This window comes from Nannobrachium achirus, assembly GCF_963921795.1.
Source record: "Nannobrachium achirus genome assembly, chromosome: 20".
NCBI classification, from domain to species: Eukaryota; Metazoa; Chordata; class Actinopteri; order Myctophiformes; family Myctophidae; genus Nannobrachium; species Nannobrachium achirus.
This window is the reverse complement of record NC_137827.1, coordinates 18,044,377-18,067,644: the sequence shown is the minus strand read 5'-3', so window position 1 is coordinate 18,067,644 and position 23,268 is coordinate 18,044,377. Positions and strand designations below refer to the sequence as shown.

Genomic DNA, 23,268 nt, shown 5'->3' with positions numbered 1-23,268 from the left:
TTGAGCTGTTCAAGTTTCTGGCAAGGCAGTTAAGGAAAAGCACATAAACACAATAGCCAAAGTTAGCAGCAAGGCTTTCCAATAGGAGGAAATTGTTAACAGCCATGTAAGGGATCCCGGTTGTCACTTTATGACCATCTAAATTAAACAAAAATAAATGGACATAAAAGCAGTCTTTTGGTATTCTCCAAATAGCGGAGATCAAAATATAACCACACCGCAAACAACAGCATGTGACAGGGAACAAAAACACCATAAAAAGAGCGCTAAAGCACACAATACTTTAACCCTATATACTGTACATTATTGGAAAGCAGTCTATCTCACAAAGCTATGCAATATGAGCTTGTAGATCGGGTATTTTCTTTTTTTTTTTGCAACTTGTTTTTATTAATTATCAACCGGAGACTCGGTTGACGGCCGGAATTTAGACGGCACCCGGGAGCAGGTTGGGTTAGCGTTGGATAGCTACTGGGACGTAAGTCGGGACTTGATCAACCCCGGCTGGGTCACCTGGGCGAGGGTGTATGATATTGCGAGACCCGAAACACCCGTCGACCCCAGGCTACATCACTGATGATACGTCGCAGTTGCATCCTTGTGATGTTTTTTACACTTTTTTACACTCAACATTCATTAAACATTTTTCAGAATACAAAAAAACAAATCACAATCATGGAATGTACTTGTATATAAACAACATAAAACAAATGACACAACAATAATAACAACAAAAAAGAGAAACAGTAAAAGAAAAAAAGAGAGGGGGGGAGGGAAGGGGTGTCCTGCTAAACCTCTATGTGCGCGAAAGGCGCCCACTTTTTATCGAACAGTTCCTTTTGTAGCCATTCTTTCCATGTCTCTGATCTCTTTAATCTTGTTCAGCCATTGCTCATGAGTCGGTGGGTTAGCACCCAGCCAGTTAATTGTAATGGTTTTCTTGGCTGCTGTTAATAGAATTTGAAGGAGGTAAATATTTTTCCTGCCTTCGAAGCCCGTTGGTATAATCCCTAAGATGGCTGTCTTTGAAATCATGTGGTAATTGAGTATCAAACACTCTATTAATGTCATTGAATACTATGTTCCAAAACCGCCTTAGTTTGGGACATGTCCAAAAGATGTGTGTATGATTTCCCAACTGTTCACCACATTGCCTCCAGCATTCACTTGTGGGTGTGGTGCCTGCTCTAGCAGTCAGTAACAGGGTTTTAAAAAACCTAGTCATTATTTTCCACTGATATTCTCTCCAAGAATTGGAATTGGTTACTTTGTGTGTTTCATTGCAAGCACCCGTCCATTCTTCTTGTTGTATCTCTGCCTCCCACTTTGCTTTAATATAGAGGGTTTCGCTGGGTGCCATTTCTAATACATTTTGATATAGACTGGAAATCATTTTTTCCATTGAGACTCCATTTTGGGTGTCTATCAAAAATGATTCTATTATTGAAGGGTTTCGAATTTTGTCCCAGTTTTCATGCCTTTCTAGAAAATGTCTTTATTGGAAGAATCTAAACAAGTCAGTTCTGGGTAAATTAAATTCATTTCTGAGTTGTTCAAAAGACTTTAGCTGATTAGAGTGGAATAAATTGATGAACAAACTTCAGGCCTAACGTTCCCCACTGCCTAAACCCAGCATCCAAACTCAATGGTGCAAATCCCCTCATATAACCAATTGAAGACAGGCTGGATGTCAACAAGGGAAGCCCAAACTCTTTCTGCACTTCCTTCCATATATAATCGTGGTCCTGGCTGGACCATTCTCCCATAGCATCATCATCAATGATATTAAGTCCTGAAAAAGGAAATGAAGCTAGATCGGGTATTTTATCGGGTAACATAATTAAAATGGGTCTGACAGGATCTGGATCAGAAAATATAGGAACAAAATCTATCATTGTGAAATCAATGAGCTGGGTGTTTCATCATATCCAGACAATGGGGATATAGGGTGGAGTCGTGGGAGAGACCTCTTTCTGACAGGTGGGGAGTAAGGTGTTGAAGTGTGGGGTTCAGACCGCATAATTAGAAAATATTTTCAGATGGGAATCTTTGCCTTGTCTTTTGACATGAAAAGGTTTGAGAACACTGCGGTAGGAGGATACTTGTTGAAGGTTCGTCTTGGACGACTGGAGAACTTTGAAGACCTTCTGGAGTCTCTCCTCATTTGGCGGCCACAATTGTGACTAAAATGGGAAGAGGTATAGGCATGGTTAGAAAGTGTTCAACCTACTTGACATGATGGGTCAAGTTATTCAGTCCTTGGTCTTTTGTCATCTTTATTACTGTCCTGTCATATGGTCAGCAGCAAATAAGTGTGACCTGAACAAGTTGCAACTTGTTCAGAACAGAGCGGCCAGATTGGCTCTTAATTGTTCTAGACGCACTAATATTGCATATATGCATTCACGCCTGTCCTGGCTGTATGTCAAACAAAAACTACTTTGCAGTCTCCTCATGTTTTTCAGAAACATCATCTTTAATCAAACACCAGACTATTTTTACAATCAGTACTTGAAATCAACCATCACACACAATTATGACACCCGGAATGCCAGTCAGGGTCATTTAAATCCTCCTACTCCAAGAACAAATCTTCATATTTATAGATCTATATCACACTGGAATTTGTTACCGCCACATATTAATCTTACACAAAATAAATTAGCATTCAAGATAGCTTTAAAGAAACACTTGTCGCAGCTGACCACATGACCGAGATATTGATGTTGTATTTAATTACAATGTTATGTTGTATATAATTGTTGCATAATATTTGTAAGTATGTATTTTTTTCATGTTTTTATATTTGTATGCATTTTTTATGGACCCCAGGAAGACTAGCTGTCGCCCAGGCGTCAGCTAATGGGGATCCATTCAATAAACAATAAACTGCCCTGCCCTACTGTAAGTTTGAGGCTTTCTCAGAGGCAAATATTATATACATTCTGCAAATGACTACGTTTTATACAGTACATTTTGATACCAAAACGTCATTATGCAAGTACATTTTGGACATGGTACTACTTCTAACAGAGTATTTCTACTTTTACTTATTTTCTTCAAATGTCACAAAAATCGGTACACACACACACACACACACACACACACAGGTGTGATTGCCGGGCTGCTAGTCAGCCGAAATTGAAAATAATATGTGCACAGGTGCACTACAACGATTTCGCCACCAGATGGCCCTAAATGATACAGCATGTAATCTTAAGCCTAGATAGTGAAATTAAGTTGTTTAGAGGAGACACTGTCTGGGGATCAGGAACCGGCGATTTCACTATTACTACTATATCAGATACCCAGGACCCGGGACATACGGCGGGGCGGACCCCGGGTAATTTCGGACCTCGGGTGGATCCTCTGAGTTCTAACTTTCACAATACAGTAGCTTGAATTTCCCACACTTTATTCACATTAATTTATTTTCTAGAAAATAGGCCTACATTGAGCGCAGAAGAGCTTACAGCAGGAATTCATTGCGGTGGCCATTAGGCCACGTTTGACTGAACTTTTAGCAAGACAGAATCTATATGCATCCATGAGTAATAAAACACACCATCGGACATTTGAGGCCACGAAAGACAAGGTGTGTGTCTTCTGTATGGATGTACATAGATATTTGGACAGATTACAAACCATTTTTGCAGATTTTGTCTCTTCTAAACAGAAGCCAGCAAGCCAAAGACTATAATTTTTTCTCCACTGCAATGGAAAAAGGAAGAAGCCTCTGCGCATGCTCAATACATAGCATGGCGCAAGAAGAACTCCGACACCATACTGCAGTGTATATTCTACTGCCCCCTATTGACCTGGAGTTAGTTATTTGAAGTATTTATTTCGCATGATCAGTTATCAGGGGAACCATCATGTTACTCCTTCTCTGCCAGGCTACTTTTAGAGCAACTTTCTCACTATGGAGTTCCCTGCCAAGCAACTTTGGGTGACTTTTACTTAAGGGGAGCTCCGGTCGTTTTCAAGGGCTTTTGTAACTCCATATGATCATATTCTTTTTTTTGATCAAGGTCTTTTTATTATCATTTTTCTTTTTTCTTGATGCAAACAAACATGTCCATACAATGACATACATACATGTCATACAAATATTATTTTACATATACAAATGTATTTTGAACATACAAATACAAATCCCCACCCACCCACCCCACAGACCTGTAACAAGAAAAGAAAAACACATGACAAAGACAAGGAAAAGAAAAGAAAAGAAAAGTAAAGGTAAAAAAAATAAAAAAATAAACTAAAATAGATATAATTGCACTATGTTGCGGTTACAATTTCTGCCTTCATGCTCTCTATGAATGACATGAAAGGTTGCCAGGCTATTTCAAATTTTTCAATTGATCCCCGAAGGGAATATCTAATTCTCTCTAACTTAATGAACTGCATAACTTCTCTTATCCAATGTGAGTAAGTGGGAGGAAGCGGGTCTTTCCATTTAAAAAGTATCAGCCTTCTGGCCAACAATGTACAAAAGGCCAAGACGTTACCCTTGATATTATTTATTGACATCTCCGGTGGCATAGTACCAAATATTGCAATATAGGGAGAGTAGTCAAGTGGCTGTCCAATAACTTTAGATAATGTATCAATCACAGACTTCCAAAAGTCGTACAGTGTTGGACAAGTCCAAAACATATGGAGTAGATCTGCAGGAGCCTGCTCATATGATCATATTCTAACATGGAAACCAAAAGGAATTTTATTTTGGAGGTATATAGACATTTTTTTGGAAACGCGAAGCTATGACCTCACTTCCTAGGGCGCGTCCGGTAAATACACTACACTACCCACGGTGCTTTGCGCGACTCGCCCAACCTCTTCCTCCCCCACTTGTAACAACAGCGCCTAGGCAGCGAAGACATGTGAAAGGAGAACACGCACAATATTATATCATCATGCGACTGAAACGGGTAAGTCACTGTTTATCATTCTGTAAACAGCTGCGCGCGTTCACCTGCTGCAGCAGGTGCAGCGCAATAATGTCACATCCTTGCAACTTTAGTTTAGAACACGTTAAATAATGAGCTCAAGCTCTTTCAGACTCCGCTCCTTATTTGATATGTCTCAATGTCTGTTATACTGTTATTGACGAACGTTTCTTTTGGCAGATGAGTGCACACAGCAGTAGCCCGAGAGAGCCTTTAAAAATACTGCTTATCAACATAAACGCAGCTCTTGTTGGCTCGGTCGGTTGCAGCCTACATAGGCTATGCATTAAGATAACACATCAGGCTGTGTTGTGATTGTAAACACTTCACAGGTGATGTGTGCAATGTACTGACATAATGTTTGAAACACAAGCAAAGGGGTCCAACGTTGTTCTGCAGGAATCCCTTAGTGCGTCGTTCGTTCGTAGCATGACTGTATGCGTGTGTCGTCACTGTGTGCATTAATACTCAGCCTGACTGTGAGTGATGAATGATGCTGCTTAATGCCGCAGCTTGTTAATGTTGATGATGAAATGCATTTTAGAATGACTTTGTATCGCTACAGTTTTATGATGTGGTTAGAAAACTACAGTAGGCTACTGTTAAACATGCTGGTCTAATGTGCAGTATAGTGCTGCAGGCTATTTGAATCCATAGGGATAATTATTTAACTATCCAATGCTGGCGGTAAAGGGGTTTAGGATAGGTGCATGGGCACTATAGCTCTGGTCTGGTCCAGACTCCAGAGCAGTGCAGCTGACGCTCTGGACCAGAGCTAGGTGGGCAGAGACTGGGCACTACAGGGATCTGATGTAAAATGGTCTATTTTGTCTAAAATGTAAAACATTAATACAATTTATATATATATATATATATATATATATATATATATATATATATATATATATATATATATGGTCTTGAGCAAAGTAGTTTACACTATAGTTTACATGATTAGAACATATAGTTCTACAATTGCTACATAACCTGTACATCCATGATCCAGTCATTTTGAAGCATAAACAAGAAGTTAGAAGGATAACATCTGATAAGGATGTTACATGGAGAAGGATAACATCTGATAAGGATGTTACATGTATGTTCACATCATGCAATACTTTGCATAAGGCCATTTTTCAAACATTTTATTTTTCAACATTTTGAACAAAATAGCCAAAGTTACATCAAGGTGCCCAGTTGTCCCTATTCGTGCCCACCTATCCTGTATCCAAGTGAGGCCAGGCTCTGTTGTTTTGGCAACCGCTCAGGCTGCTATACGGTATCTTCTTCTGCCCACCATTTTCCTAAAATAACTCAGTGCTCAAGGACAATAGTGTAACTGCTGGTTTCCCATCCTACCAAGATGTTAATTGCATTCACATTATGTCTAGATGTCTAATCAGGGATTAGTTAGATCTGGTTCAATAGAAAAACTGCAATAATCCCCAAGGAATGGAGTTAGTTACAGTAGGAACCACCAAACAGTATCCATATAATATCCCCTGAATGAAAATATCTGCAGATAGTAGTAGTTAATGTGAACCAGCCTATTGGCTGAATAAATAGCCAACATGTAGGCTACAGTAGCTTACAAGATATAAGCATTCATGACATTGTGTGTATTATTGGTCGCATCCTGTTTACTGTCAGACGTATAGCTGTATTGTTTACTTGTATTTCCAATGCTATATACTTCAGTGATGTTACTAGGTTTTCAATGTAATGGGTCCCGGGACCCACAGGTGGTCATTCAAATGGGTCCCAGAAAAGTTTTATGAGTCCTCAATATAAAGTTTACGCTCGCAAAATGGCGTTGGACGTCGGTGGAATCAAAACATTGACGTTTCTATCACCTGTTTAAGACTTTCTACATGGATTATTTGTGTTAACGTAGGGTAAAGTAGGATGCTTTCACCCATGAACAATGGTGGTGTCTGTGGAATTTCTTTTTTTTTTCTTTTACCGCAACGCGGTAAATTATTTTAACATGGACTCCAATGGAGGCGCATCCCCGGGACCCCAGGACCATGACATGAATGAGTCCCTGGGTGACTAGAATGAGTTTTTGATGCGGGATGCGTAATGACATCACTGATACTTGTACTCTTAATCCACTCTCAGAGACAAATATTGTGCTTTTACTCTACTACAATTATTTTTTATTTTGAGTTACTTTGTAGATATTGATTATCATTACAAAACATACATTAACCACTTCAGCCCTATTTAAACGTTGGCTATTTGAAAAAAGCAGATTTGCAAGCTTATAGATCTGCTGTTTTCAAAAGATTTTTAAATACATTTTAGACATAATGATATCTGGTGAAATGAGACATTCTGCATAATGAGTACTTTTACTTTTGGTATATTATATTATATTAGGTATATTCTGATGACAATAGGTTTGTACTGAAGTACATTTTGATGACCAGACGTTTACTTGAATGCAGAGTGTTTCTACATTGCAGTATTGATACTTTTACTTATGTTAAACACTGCTTGTCTCAAGAAGAGCCTTTTTCTGTGTGATACAGGAGGAGGAGCTGTGCAGGCCAGCTGATGAAGAGCTCACCGGAGACCTCCAGGGCAGTCCAAACCCAGCCACACGGTGTGGTGACTGGCCACTTGATTAGAGTGCATGAATGAGGCCACTTTAATTTGAGTGCACGGGTGATTAACATGGCCCCCACCATGGAGGGCAAGCACGCGGTGTTGCGTCTTTACGCACCCATCCATGAGGTCAGCAACATCAGCCTGTATGTGCCCAAGGGGCGGGCCCCGGGCTTTACATATAGGAGCCGCGCCCCTCTTTGGGAAAGGCCCGATGACAACCATGACCGGGAGAAGGAGGATCTCGCAGCGTCCGAACAAAGAAGCCAGTCTTCCGAACTCCTCAACTCCTGGCGGGCAACAAAGGAGGCTGTTGCTGAGCTTCGCTGGCTAGCGGCGGAGAATCATCAGTTGCTGGCTGATCTCCTATCGCTGTGCGGGGACTGTGCCAACAGAGTCAGGATGGGTAACCAGGATGGGAAGCTGGAGGATTATGTGGAGGGTCAAGAATCCTGCCCTGTGGGTCAGGTACTCAGCAGCAGCAACTATCAACATGCCCTAGCCCCGTCTGCAGAAAATAAGAAACCCACGTCAAAGAGCAGAAAGCTTAAGAAGCTGGCAAGCAAGAAGCTGGATAGTGCCGAAGAACTCCTACACAGCAAGATGAAGAAGAAAGTTGAGAGTCGATCTTCCTCCACTGAGCCCACTGTTTCATCCACTCTGTCCAGTCCTGGCCATTCCTTCCCTGCAGTGGAGGAGAAGCCACAGACCGTCGATGCTGTTGCTGCCTCTGACACCTCGGGAACTGGCTCCTTCGTCAGTGCGGCCAGCAACCCCATCCTGCCCTTGGAGGAAGACTTCAACAATGTCCGCGAGGGCTGGGACTCGGACATGGACGACAGCCGGGGCTTTGACCCCGACCTGGATCTCTGCAACGACATTTCAGAGTTTGACAGTGAGCTGTGTCTGGGATTCGGCTCTTCCAACTTAATGGCGGGTCTAACCCGGCGGGAGAGTGGGAGCAACCTGCGTCCTCTCAGGAGGTTTGATTCACCAGGCGAGCTGTATGAGGAGATCAACAGGGAAACAGAAGTCAGGGTGGTAGCCAAGGTTCAAGACGTGGATGTCGTAGTGCAGCGTGTTAGCCACATGAGCCCAGTCAGGGCTAGTATGAATGTGCCACAGCCAGGGACGAGCAACAGCCAGCAGCACCGGTACGGAGAGCGCAGGGGATCTAGCAGAGGTTGGGGACCGGGGGACAATGGAGAAAGGCCAGGGGCCAAACTCCCAGAGGGGCTACGCTTGCCCCTTTCCCACACCACTGAAGCGTCTTCGTCCGGGGTCAAACCCTACCCAAAGAGCCCCACGTCGCCCTTCCTCGCTGGGGTCTTCAACACCTCCTTCCCCGCCACCAACAGCCTCCAGAGCATGTCCCCTGTCCTGCCCCCCTTGTCCTCTAAGCAGACGAGCCCTCAGCTCAACCACCGCATCCTGCTGCTATCAGATGAAGATGTGGGCCAGGACAGGGATGGCTCCAGTAACAGGCTGGAGCCCAAGGTGACCACGGAGGTCATTGACAAGAACGGCAACAAGCGCACCATCACACGGCTGGACCTGAACCTCAGCAAACAGCCAACCAACGGCAAGCGCAATTCATTCAGCTACTCCACAGCAACAGGTGAGTTAACTACCCTCTCCCTCCCTCTCTCTCTCCCTCTCTCTCTCTCCTTCAATCTCTCAATTTTGTGTCTCTAACAGTATTATTGCTTTGGGATGTGCTTGATCTGGTATTTTTGATGCTGGATTGCGAGGACACTAGAGAGAGAGAGATGTCATTGTGAGTTATTTTAAATGTGCTCTTAAGTTAGAGCAGGGGGACAGTTAGGAATGCCTTGGCTGATGTGTCCAATTTAAAATGGCTTTGTTCTCCTGCTTAGGTTTTCGACTGAAGTGTGCTTGTGTTGTGTTGGCTTTTCCACGTGACAGCCCAAATTAAAAACTACCCGGCAGAGTGGGAGAAGGAGGGAACAGAGAGCAGTTTTTGTGCCCCTTAACATCTGATTTCCCAGTTTAACTCCTTCTGGTGCCACAGGGCAGGCCAAGGTCACCGGATGGATACTAGATCAAAGGCTTCAAGTTGACACAAAGTTCAGTCCCGCTATGGTTCTCATGAACACAATGTTAACTGAAGCATTGCCAATTTACCGTCTCAGGGATTTCGCCGCCCCTCAAAATCAGGAAAATAAAGAAAGAAAAATCCTATCCCACCCAGTTCACAGGAAACTGACAATGGCCCGGGTTCAAGGGTTACAGAAAAAAAGGGATTAAGATTTCCTTGAGTGCAGAATTTACGTGGCATCAGGGCCCTGTTTGTTAATCAGACATAAGCTACAGCAGGGGTCTTCAACGTTTTCAGGCCAAGGACCCCGTAGTTGAGAGAGAGATGAAGCAGGGAGTCAGGGACCCCCACAACCTGTACTTAGATTCCATATAGTTTCATTGTTTGACAGCACAATCATCCGTGTATTTTGGATTCATGTCAATTTGTGTTTTCAGATATTTAACCACTTGAACCGTCAATACTTAATAAACTTGACCTTATTCTGCTCTTTTTCCCCTCTACAGCATAGCTCTTTGCCGAAAATAGCCGATCTACAAGCTCACAACACCTCGCAGCGCGAGGCGTTGTGAGCTTGTAGATCTGCTATTTTTGGCTAAAGTTCTCAGAATATGGACAATAGGGTTCAAGTGGTTAATATTAAAAAAGGCGAAAAAAAACTTTCTATCACTCAAAGATTTGGAGGACCCCCTGTAGTAACTCTGAGGACCCCCTAGGGCTCCCGGACCCCCTGTTGAAGACCCATGAGCTACAGTAAATCTCACGCATGGTTACAATGACAAGAACATGTGGATTTAAAAACACAGGAGCAGCTGCTGTATGTCGTAGATCTGTCACTAGCCCCGGGTTACTGAATAATGTCTTCTCTTTTGACATGACAAAGGTCACACTCTGCTGTGTATTTATGGTGGGGAGGTTACAGTACCATATGACTTATGTACATACGACTGCACGATAATCCGAAACTCTTAATCCATGTTGACATTATCATATGCCCAGTGCTCCCCATTACTCTCACTGTTATTGCATTAGGGTTAACCACTGTCATTTGGTTTATGATTTCCTTTCTATAACTCACTCTGCGATGAATAATTCACATCAGATCTGTTTTTATGTACATGTAAGGATAATTTTAGGGCTCATGTTCATACAATAGCCTACACTATTCTATGTACTGGTATGCTCCACTTATATCATTAGATCATATCGTTACTGCAGGGCAGAAACATTGAATATGTATTTCACATTTTTGGAAATGAATGTCTGTATTTTACACGTCTTCCAAAAGTAAGTAGTATCTGTCTGAGTGTCTGTGATTTCTTTGACTATTGAATCAATGAAAACTTGAATCCTAATCAATTTATTTATATGTATTATTAAATAACAACACCATTGGCTCCATTGCAATACATTTCCTGTAAAGTAACGCTCTTGGGGTTTTCTCCAACAGTTTTCTGCCTGCCAGAAACAATATAGAATGTCTAGCTTTGATTGATTGATTGATTTATTGATAATAAATTCAAAAGGATACAAACACAAGTAAAGCCCATAGGCTTGTCTCCATCGCGGTCCTTTTGGGGAAGAGGGTAGGGAGCAACAATACAATAAACGTATAAAACAAGGCCAAAAAACCTTGTTTCTTTGCCCTGCCCCGCTTGATCAACATGCTGACCAATGTTCTTCTCATTGCTGCTATAGCTGCAGGGAGAAATAACACAGTGATGTATGGGCCTAGCTATGCTGACTGGTGAATACAGAGGAATAGAGGGGCCAGTGTTACTCATGTGGAGTTGATTTGAATCAATTGTAGTAATGACTCTGTGTCTGCAAACACGCAATGCCTATGCAAGCACCCACCTAGATATCCCCCAACACGCACACCATGTCATCCTCCTTAACACACACAACCAAACAAGCAGATAGTAGTAGTCTATGTTGTGGTTACTGTACTGTACAAGCCTTCATTTAGTCTTTATTAGAAAATCTAAAAATGGAAGAAGAAAAGAGCTAAAAATAGTTATTTGCATTCAGTTTGACTGAGGAATGGGTTATGTAGACCTATTGCTCTCTAGAGCAGTGTTTCTCAACCTTTTTTCTGCATGGGCACACTTTTCATTTCCCAAGAATCCATGGGCACACCAGCACCAACATGGTGATCGTCACTGTCGGGAAGAAACCATGTATCTCCAAGTTTCAAATTTGTACGTTTCTTTGCAAAGTAAAGCCCTGCTTTATCATACAAGGCTGTCGCACAACAGTAGTGAAAACAGCAGATCTGTTTTCACTACTGTTGATCAGCAGAGCACACAACGCCTCGCACCGCGAGGCGTTGTGTGCTTGTAGATCGGCTGTGTTCACTAGTTTGAATCATTTTTAAAATGATAAATACAATACTGGCTTTCAAGCAGTTCCAAGGGGCACACTTGAGCCTTCTCAGGGGCACACCAAAGGTCCCCAGGCACAGTGGTTGAGAAACACTGCTCTAGAGATCCTGGTCAGATTTCCGAAGCCCTGTGCTTGGATGCTACTGTGTACCGTCTGTTGTGTCTCATGTTTAATCGATAAGTCACTCTGTAAATAACTCTGTATCTCAAGGGGATACTGTTACACTGAAGGCTGTGCCATGCTATGCACATACTTACTGTACATACGAATTACATGCTGTACAGCCCTTACAGTGATCTGGAACACTAACAGCCAATCTGGGTAATGCTCTTTAGGACAGGGGTCTTCAATGTTTTCAGGCCAAGGACCCCTTAGTTGAGAGAGATGAAGCAGGGACCCCCACAACCTTTTTATAGATTCCATATAGTTTCATCGTTTGACAGCACAAGCATCAGTGTATTTTGGATTCATGTCAATTTGTGTTTCAGATATTTAACCACTTGAGCTGTCATTACCTTATAAACTTGACCTTTTACTCTGTACTTAATCTGCTCTTTTCCCCCTCTACACCAAACCTCTTTGCCACAGCGCTTGTAGATTTGTTATTTTTAGCTAAAGTTCTCAGAATATGGAAACTAGGGTTCAACTTGTTAATATAAAAAGGATTGGAGTAACGCTGAGGACCCCCTGTTGAAGACCCCTGCTTTAGCATATCAAGATTGATTTTATTTAGTACTGACACATACATCTTATATTAAAACACAGGCAGGCAGGGTTCGACCAAAACTATGTTAGTTAAGTGGGACAGCACATCCCTAAGGCTGTCATGATAACAACATTCTAGCTGACGATTAATTGTGGATAATGATTTAGTTTTGGCAATGAACATTGGATCATAATAATGTATAACAATTACATTTATGTTTGCCTTTAAGGTAAAATAAATAACTGAATTATTATACTGACTTATACAAAGAAATGACTGATGATGACCGCTACCAATGACCAAAATAAATAATGTACTACTGTGGCCAAAACAGGACATATACTTCATTATTTTATACTTACAAAAAAAGTATGAAAAAAAAAGAAGAAGCAAAACAGTGTTAGCTTATAGATCTGCTATTGTTTATTTATTTTGCCCAAAATAGCCAAAATAAGAACACCAAGTTGTCAAAGGTTAAAAGAGCATATATGTAAGAGTGTATATGTATCATCGAAATATTACATCTGTTAGTTTAATCCAGCAGTTTATTCAAATGAAAGAAAATGAGCTGTGTGCATAATAATTGTGATACGCTCAAATAATTGGGACCAGGCGGTTATGTAATAATTGAGACGTGCCTGCATCTCCCTTCATGGTTTGCTAATATCCTGTCTGTGATGTTCTGTGAACTCAGTTTGAGGCTTATTAATAGGCTTGATTATGTAGATAGAAGCGTTCGTGTTACATTCTCTGGAACTTTACACTGATCAAGGGCATTGTGTACATGTGAAACGACGTGTGTTTTCTGTAAGTAGGCGTCTGACCGTCTGTGTTATGACGGAGGCAACCATGCAAGGAGGCACCAACCGGCTCATATAGGGTGGAGCAGTTAAAGGAGTAGTTCACCCCTAAAATTACATTTTGTCTATTGACTTGAGTTCAATAATATTTTTAGTTTTTTGTCGCATTCCAAAGACAATATTTGGATTTCAATAAATGTACCCGCATGATTCCGGATGGGGACCCGAATGCATTTGGGTCCCCATCCGGAATCAATGGGGGTACATTTACTATAATACATTTTTTGTCTTAGGAATGTGACAAAAAACTAGAACTATTATTGAACTCAAGTCTTCATGGCTTGAGTAATCAATAGAAAAAGGTCATTTTGGGGGTGAACTATTCCTTTAAGGGTTCAGTGTCTTGCTCAAGGACACTTTGACCAAAAACCAGGAAGATCGAACCGATAACCCCCCCCCCCCCCCCCCCCCCCCCCCCCCCCCCCCGACATGGTAATAGAGAGATGATGTTCACACTCCCTTTCCAACAAACACACACACACACACACACACACACACACACACACACACACACACACACACACACACACACACACACAGATATTGCGTTGTTTGCTTTATGGTAAGCAATACCGTAATCACATTAACTAATAAGCCGCCTGGCAAGGTCATATGAAACTGATCAGTGCAGAACAAGAGTCAGTTGACATCTGTCCCTCTCCGTGTCTCTCTGTGGCTGTTAAGTGTCACCCTGCAGACGCTGCAGTGCCTGCGGCATTGCTCTCCTCTCACAGAGGACAAGGGCCTGTTCTGTTCGCCTAATGAGGTTTACTCTTATCTGCCAAGAGAGAGTTTAAGAGGGTCCCTTTCTCTGTCTTTCTCTCACCCTATATATAAGTATATATATCGCTGTTGTCGGGTAGGAACCTTGTATGTCCAAAACCGTTTGTGTTGTGTTTATCATTCTAATAATGTGTGTGTGTACTGTACATGTATTTATGAAGCTCAAACCTAAAGCCAGGCAAATTAATAAATAATTGAATTGCTTGGTTTTACATTTGAGCTACTGTATGACAGCCAAGAAAACAAAGGTCTCTCTCGGATGCACTGTAACTTGCTGTGCTTAATGAGTTACTGTGCTCTGGTCGGCATTGGCGCCTTAGGAGACACAGCTGCATGTTCAAATGTCCTTGAGCAAGACACAGAACACCTAACGAATCCACCTGAGCAGATGGGTGCCTTGTATGGTTGCCTCCACCGTCGGTGTGCGTGTGAATGTGAAATTAATTAAATCACTGTTCTAGAGAAGGCTGTGAGAATTCTGCTGCGTCGTCTGGCAAGAAGCGTGAGGGAATGTAGATTTATAAATCCAGCATTTCCAGGATTTATATGAAAGTCTATGATCCCGTCTCCTGTTTGGAAAATGATGGACGAGATCAGATGCTATATCACCACGCCACACAGGTTTATGTTTGTGAATGATGAGGTTTTATAGATTTGTATTTAGAGAGGGAACTAGGGCATTGGATTTTGTCTCACTAGGCACAGCATTCTTTTATATTATATATTTAAATATTGGAGGGGAAAGAGTAGAGTTTCATAATGGGTGTCAGCTCCCTTTATTTATACGTACATTGATTGATGCTCAAGATAAGCAGTCGTCTGGCTTTGGTGTTCTTATTATGAACCCCACTAATAATTATCATAAGATCATGGCAATAATCTGCCACACTGAAGCCTAATTAATGTTTTGTCACAAGCAGCATTGTTTGGCGATGATGGACGATTTAAAGTGATATGTCACCAAGCATTAGGGCTCCTCACAGATGGTAAACAAGAAGATACTGAAGACTGGTGGATAGGTGTAGAAATAGATAGAGAGCGAGAGGGATGGAGAGAAACTGTAAGAAACGTTTTTGAGAACCACTGTTTTAAACTGTATTCTGTAAACTTTGTACTGTTTAAAATCCTAAGAGTTGTCTGAAAAACGTATGTTGCTGATATATACACATATACAGTAGCTAAAATCTAAAATGACAGTCACTTTCCCGGTTTAAATGGGTTAATGATGATGAAGAAGAGACGAGGGCGAGGTGCAACAGCTGAGCAATTCAAATGTTTGAATTATTTACCAAGTTTCATGATTATATAAACTACATAAACGCCTGTGTGAAAGCCATGTGGGCAGCTAAACATTGTGGGCAGCTCAACGTTAAATTGGCTTTTCCCCCCCAAAATATGAAAACACTGAAGTATAATAAGGAACATGTTATTGGGAATAATATAAAGTATACATTATTTTGACATGCATGATAGGCCTCTATCATTATCAGGCCTAAATGTATCCTACCAAGATGTCTAGCCCCTAAACAAAGTGGATATACTGTACAGGTTTTTTTTAGCAATTGGTATGATTTGTAGAAATATTGGTCCTTTAAGAAATTAAAAGTATTATTATTGATTTATATAGATGTGAATAAAATAAAATATTAAATACCGTAAATCATTTGTAATAGAATAAAAAAAAAGGTCTCCAGTGTTCTGGTTTCCCATATTCATTTATAATGTATTTAAAGTTGATCAATGGCAAGTATTGTGAGGTTATAGACTTTAGAGCCTTTTTATTGTTTATTTGGATCTCCCTCATCTCAATTATGCGTGTATGTGTATGGATTGCAGTAGAGTCAACTGTAAATCTGAGCTGATTCTATTACTTTGTGTAAAGCCCTTGCCAGCTACATCTTTTCATTTATTTTGTTTTCGTCTACTGTATGTCCACTGTCCAATACACCACACCTGCTGTGTACTGTCACTGCTGTGTGCTGCACACTTGCCCAAAGGCCTGCCCGAAAGCAGAGTGGCGTTGACCCTAAAATGACGAAATTCCATACCTGACATGTGTATGCTACTGTATATAACGATATCATCTCATGTGTATGTGACCTTTTCACTAGCAAGTTACTGCCTTCGTTGCTGCGTGTCCCTCGGCAGCTCATAGAGGAGAGATGACTGACTGACTGACTGACTGACAGACACGATCACATTAATCCAGTCTATGACATGAACCTCTCCTTTCAGGACCAGACATGATGGCATGATGCCAACAAACACTGCCTCTCCTGCTCTTGCAGAGCAACCCCCAGATTAGCTAGGTCTCTCTCTCTCTCTCTCTCTCTCTCTCTTTCTCTCTCTCTCTCTCTCTCCCCTCCCTCTCTCCCTGACAGGTGCTCACCTCACACTCTCTGATTTTCACATGCACATTATTACATTGTCACTCAACACGTGCAGATCTGCCGTGTTCACACACACACACACACACACACGCGCACGTGCACGCTCGCACAAAGAGAGAGAAGGTCATCTGAGGGAACATGCTTGTGTGTTTCCGATGTGATTTTGCAGAACGGTGGCGTGGTGGTGCGTGCGTGCGTGGTGCATCTGTTCTAGATGATGTTTGGCAAACTGATCGTGTCTTGGGATGGGTCGATTCATTCAGCAGAGCATTAACTGTTCTCAGGTCGTACGTACATGTATATACTATATATATACCTATTAAGAAGAGCCTGTGCCATCCTATCTGCTCGCTGTATTCTCTAGACTGGAGGTGCATTGATTCTGCCTTGGCTGCTGTTGAGGAGAGAGAGAGAGAGAGAGAGCGAGATTAAATGGCAACGAGTGCAGATTTACCCAGCCTGTGCCAGTGAACTCAGCATCACCCACGGGGTGGGTGTGTGTGTGTGTGTGTGTGTGTGTGTGTGTGTGTGTGTGTGTGTGTGTGTGTGTGTGTGTGTGTGTGTGTGTGTGTGTGTGTGTGTGTGTGTGTGTGTGTGTGTGTGTGTGTGTGTGTGTGTGTGTGTGTGTGTGTGTGTGTGTGTGTGTGTGTGTGTGTGTGTGTGCGTGCGTGCGTGCGTGCGTGCGCGCGCGTGCGCGCGTTTGTGCGTGCACGGTTGTATTGAGAGTGTATCATCTGCAAAGTGGTCTCCCGAGTGCAAAAGAAAAAAGAAAGAAACTCATTACCTAATGTAACATAAGTGCCTCTGCTCAGTCCGTACCTGTTTTTAGAGTTATTAAAAATGCACCATTAATCTGTTTCAAGTCAACCCCCGTGAAGCTCCAAAAGTGTTTACCAGCAACTTGCATTATTATTCATACTATGATGAAACACAATGGAATTTCCAATGGACTTACTCCAATTAGGCGGCTCTGTACTAAAGTCAGCTAGATATTTGTTGTTCCTTTGCCTGTCCAGATGGTGGCAGCGTGTCCAAACAGAATGTTGTTTATCATCATTTACATGTGTAGGTAGGCCTATTGGTATATAATACAGTACACTTTGGTGGTGGGGTACAACGGTAAGGCATTCATAATTGTTCTTATTGTCTTCATTTTACTTGTCTTTGGTATATTTCACCACTTAAGCCTTATTCTAAGTCGTATGAAAAAAGACAGGCGAATCAAGTATTTTTTTTTTTACTATTTGTGAAAATGTTTGATACATTTGGGAATCTTTTGACAACTTGTGAAAATACTGGAAAATGCTTTCCTATAACGAGGTGCCCAAAATAGGGCAAACAGGGTTACACATGCTTAATAGTTCCAGCAGGTTTCTGATCATTCCTCAGTACTTTAAGGCTGTAAAAGCCACTGAAACTGGTTGTGGGACAAAAAATACTGCTGCCTCTGGTCAGTAGCTATTCCTCAGACTGTGCTAAACTCTGCACTTGGAGCCTTTCCCAGACCAGTCAGCATTTCCTGCAGTGAGCGGGTGGACCCAATTAAGCCGTAGCATTATCATAATGAAAAAAAAGTTATTAATCTAATCTTTCATTGACGCCCCCTCCGTCCCCCGGCTCCCCAGTGAACTGGAGGAAACGCTGGCAGCCAGCCCCGCTGCCTGCCTGATGACGACGACTTCTGTCCAATGCCCAAAGGGAATTCTAACGCTCTAATTTCTCAATGAAACATTCCATACTCCCTCCCCTGTTCATTCTGTGTGTGGGCTCTCATGACTGAATTCAAAGTGTTTGGCTGAGACTCAAGTCGCTGGGGAGACTTTATAGGCCTACGGTTACAGTATGAAACAGGCGTTTAGCCGTGCAGTGTGTCCTTAAATCGTTGCGACTATTGTACGTACGTACATTTTAGCAGCTTACATAACCCGGGATGAAAAAAAGTGTATCTCGGGTTCCAGGTTCTCTTAATTCAACACTATAAAAGGTTAAGACGATAAGAGCATAGCCATCCGGTGTTGTCTTACATCCTTTGAAAAAGCCGAAACGAGGACACCGCGTTTCGAGACGAGATCCCCTGCCCCCCTCCTCCTCCTCCTTTTTTGTTGTTGTTGTTGTCATCGCTTTATTTAGGTGGGGATAGTAGAAACGGTGAACTGAGGACAGAGTAGCTGGAAGGCAGGAGTGTCGCACCAAATTCTGGGCCCTGGGTACAAGGATTCACTTGCAGGCCCCCCATGAATGTTCTTCATAGGGGGGAGGGGGTTTAACCCATTTGGACTGGGAACGCATTATTACACGTTATTTTGTGCTTTAACTATTGAAAAATAGCAGATATACAAGCTCACAGCGTGGCACCGAGTGCCGTGCTGCGAGCTTGTAGATCTGCTATTTTTGAAAACTGTGAAAATTAGTCTTTGAATATTTCAAATCCTATATTTCTATGTCAGTGGTGCTCAAACTTTTTCATGTGAAGGACCCCCAAAATGACATGTATTTGGCCACGGACCCCCATTTCAAAATATTTATTTCCAGGGACCCCCCAGAAGCAAAATTTGAGTTATAAATGTTCACTTACAAAATGCATATATTCAGAGATTTGCACACATTTTCACGACTTTTCAAAAAATAGCAGATCTACAAGCTCGCAGCGTGGCACTCTGTGCCGTGCTGTGAGCTTGTGTATCTGCTATTCTTCAATAGCTAAAGTATAAAATAATTAAGGCCCCTCCACCTTGGGCCCTAGTAACTCAGTCAAGAGTTATGCCTGAACCCGACCATACCCGAACCCGACCCGACATTTAGGGTAGGGAAGGGCCTAAAATGTATGTTAATTAGTCGGGCCGGGTAGGGCCTCTGGCTCAAATATATATTTTTTTATTATTTTATTACTATTACTCTGTGATAGAGTAATGAGAACCCGACCATACCCGAACCCGACCCGACATTTAGGGTAGGGTAGGGCCTACAATGTATGCTAACTAGTCAGGCCGGGTAGGGCTTCGGGCCGACCCAGTTAGGGCCGGGCCTTCATTTTCAAGTCCCACCTTGTGACGCCCCTGGCAAACACACAACGCGGGTCTCCAGGCTCCAGAATCCAACCCGGGGGACATTTTCCATCACGTGGTCGAACGCACCCTCCGGTCATCCTACCACCCGCCGCACCCTTCTTCCTGCTCATTCCTGTCGTCCTCCTCCTCCTCCTTCCCCTCGGTCTCAGTTTCCCTCCCTCTCCATCAGTGGCGTCAGTTCAGCAAAAGCTAGGGTATGGCAAAGATGGGAGTCCTCATGGAAAAGAGGCATTATATTTTGTATAACACGGTTCTATTTTGAAAATAGCAGATCTACATGCTCACAACGCCTCGGGCTGCGAGGCGTTGTGAGCATGTAGATCGGCTATTTTCACAATGTCTGATTTTTTTTCTTTTTTCGTTTTGTCCGTTTTTTACACAGGTTTCTACGGTTTCTTGGGCTGGATATGGCAGCCTGGAATGGTTGTTCAAGTGCAGCTAAACTTGGCATGTTAGTAAATGTGCTAAAATTAACAATAATGAATTGCACCTGTGCAGCTGACCTGCGGAACCTGGGAATATACCATTTTGTCAAGATTGGGAGAATACAAGTGTGGAGAATATAATTGTAATACCTTGTTAAAGTGACCATTTTGTTAAATTTTGCATTTGTAGTTATTTTACTGTAATTTAACCAGCACAGATAGAAAAATAGACATTCATGGATTTATATTTAAAAGTAACTTTTATTCCCCCCCCCCTGGACCCAGGGTATGGCAGCTGCATACCCCTGCCATACCCAATTGACGCCCCTGCTCTCCATCCTGGCTGGGTTTTTTTTCTTTTCTCACATGAATGCCCCGGTCTTAAGAGAATGAATGCATGCAGGCATGGAGGGCGCAGTGCAAGGGAAATGTGTGTATGTGGCTGACTGTACACGTGAGCATGCATGATGAGTGTTGTGAAACAAGGCTATCCAAGAGAACGCTCATCCTGGTACAGAGTGATGGTGCTGTGCACTAGGGATGGGACGATATGAACATTTCATATCACGATTATTGTGAAATCGCGATTTTACAATATTATCACGATAATCAAAATCCATTATCCTGGGGCGGAACATTTGCCAAAAAATAGCAGATCTTGTGACGCGTTGTGAGCTTGTAGATCAGCTATTTTTTGGCAAAGACATTTGATAGTGAAAAAAAGACTGTATCAAGTATGTGTATTATACTGGTAAGTACCTTTTACCGGATATGCAGCTCGGCAAATAAAAGGTGAATTGATCCCAGTGCATGACGGAGGACGATATCGCGATAAATAAAATCTCCACGATACGATTATCGTGAGTGTTTTTTTTTATCACGATAAGCGATAATATCGCGTATCGTCCCATCCCTGGTGTGCACACAGCACTACTCTGGTACAGAGCTGCTTCCTTGTGATGTTGTGTCTGGGGGGGATGTCTGCAATATGTCACTGAGTGAGTCGGACGTAAGAAACCAAGGCCTGTTTATTACTCAGATGTGTAGTGAAGTGAAGCTGACATCTCTGGTTCACTGTATGGACTGGAGCCCAGAGTGAAGGGCCACCCACACTGAGCTATTACTATAGAAGTATAGCTTTAAACGTCGTCAAGTGGATGGTAGTGTTCACACCGACTATAAAAAAATAATGCAATGGTGAACGATATAGTAAAGCCTCTATCAGAGTCCAGGGGGAAGAGCTATTCACTTCACCGCGTTGTAGTTTCCTAGCTATCACCTAGGCTTTGTTATGTATTTTTAGGTGATAGCAAGAAAACTACACCGCGGTGAAGTGAATAGCTCTTCACTCTGGACTCTGATAGAGGCGTAACTTAGGCTTTATTAGTCCTCAGGGGGTGGTTGGTCCTACTGTGGCTTTAGATAGAGATACGTGTGTGTGTGTGTGTGTGTGTGTGTGTGTGTGTGTGTGTGTGTGTGTGTGTGTGTGTGTGTGTGTGTGTGTGTGTGTGTGTGTGTGTGTGTGTGTGTGTGTGTGTGTGTGTGTGTGTGTGTGTGTGTGTGTGTGTGTGTGTGTGTGTGTGTGCGTGCGTGCGCGCGGTATTGTGTGTTAATCATTTTAGCAGTCAGTAATACAATAGGCTGGGCGGTCAGGAGAGGGCAGTGTCTCTCAATCTATTTTAGAAATTTAGTGTAGTAATGCTACTCCTGTGTCGTCTGTCTCCGGGGCCACTTTTCTTTCATTGCTGAATTAATGTAGTGTCGTGGACCCACACACAAACGCACACAGCCTCTCTGATTTAGCCTAACCATGTACTGTACGCCTACTATCCATATTCTTTTGTGTGTGAGCAGAACATTATTTAATCAGTCTGTATGGTAGAACTAATATGATGATACAACTAAGGTTGTTGGAGGTGGTCTCCAATGCTTTTCCACTGTGGTCAGGCAGGAAAAAAGGTTTTCTATGAAGCTCAAAGCGTAACATCTCCCCAGCCCAAGCAGGCTAAATTCCTTCTTTAGCTCAGCAGTCGGCAGTAGAAAGTTTGACACTCGCGCCACAGGCGACCTGGGCTCTAATGCCTGGTAGGACATGCTGTAAATCTTACATAATGCAGCTGGACCATAACTGGACCCCCATTTCAAAATATTTTGTTCCAGAAGCAAACCCCAGAAGCAAATTTGAGTTAAAATGTTGCTTTTAAATATATATACACTGTATTTATATTCAAAGACTTTCACACATTTTCTAGATTTTTCAAAAATAGCAGATCTACAAGCTCGCAGTGCTGCGTGAAATGAGCCGCGGAGAGCTTGTATATCCGCTATTTTTGAATAGCCAACCAGTGTGATATATATATGGCTTGAATCTAAAATGACACAGATGTTTATTCTTTAATGGGTTAAGTATGGTACTACTGTCTTAAGGCTAACACTCACACAGACATCAATAACTCATTGGATCATGACAAGCAGTGTTGCTGAGACTGAGACAGAAGAGGGTTAGCTATACTCTATAAGTGCAGTTAAAAATAGCTTCTCAAGGGTGCAGCAAAATCGGTGACGCCTGCATTCTACCTCCAGTCCTCCACCCAGTTTAATTTTCCATACAGGTGACTCCTTGTTACAATTATAATGTTTCTATTTTAATCTCTTTAATTATATGATGTAACATTAATGGTGCAATGTATGATCTGTTTTGGCACAACATAGAGCTTTAATTAAACCCTTTGGACTTAGTTACTGGAGTCCCCCGCTCCTGACATTGGACAATCTACAGGCTCACAAAGCGATGCATTTTGTAGATAGGGTATTTCCGCTAAGGTTAAAAAACAGCCGATCTACAAGCACACGTTCTGTGCATGTAGATCTGCTGTTTTCACTAGTTTAGTAAATGTTTTAGATGATAAATATAAAACAAATGATTTTGGACATACATGGTTTCCACCCGACAATGACGATATGCTATAAATATAAGGTGCTGGGCGTGAAAATTATAATGTAGGGGTGCCTCGGATTTAAAAAATA

At 42.2% G+C, this 23,268-nt stretch overlaps 1 protein-coding gene across 1 annotated transcript in view; it reads left to right on the top strand.

Moving 5' to 3' along the window:
* Positions 1 to 7,506: 7,506 nt before the first annotated feature.
* The window catches only part of LOC308305679 (formin), a 121,927-nt gene continuing 106,165 nt past the window's right edge, over positions 7,507 to 23,268 (top strand). Inside the window, exon 1 of the mRNA XM_080750517.1 lies at positions 7,507 to 9,183. Coding sequence (XP_080606643.1) covers positions 7,635 to 9,183 — 1,549 coding nt within the window. The 5' untranslated portion in view covers positions 7,507 to 7,634. The remainder of the gene's footprint in view (positions 9,184 to 23,268) is intronic.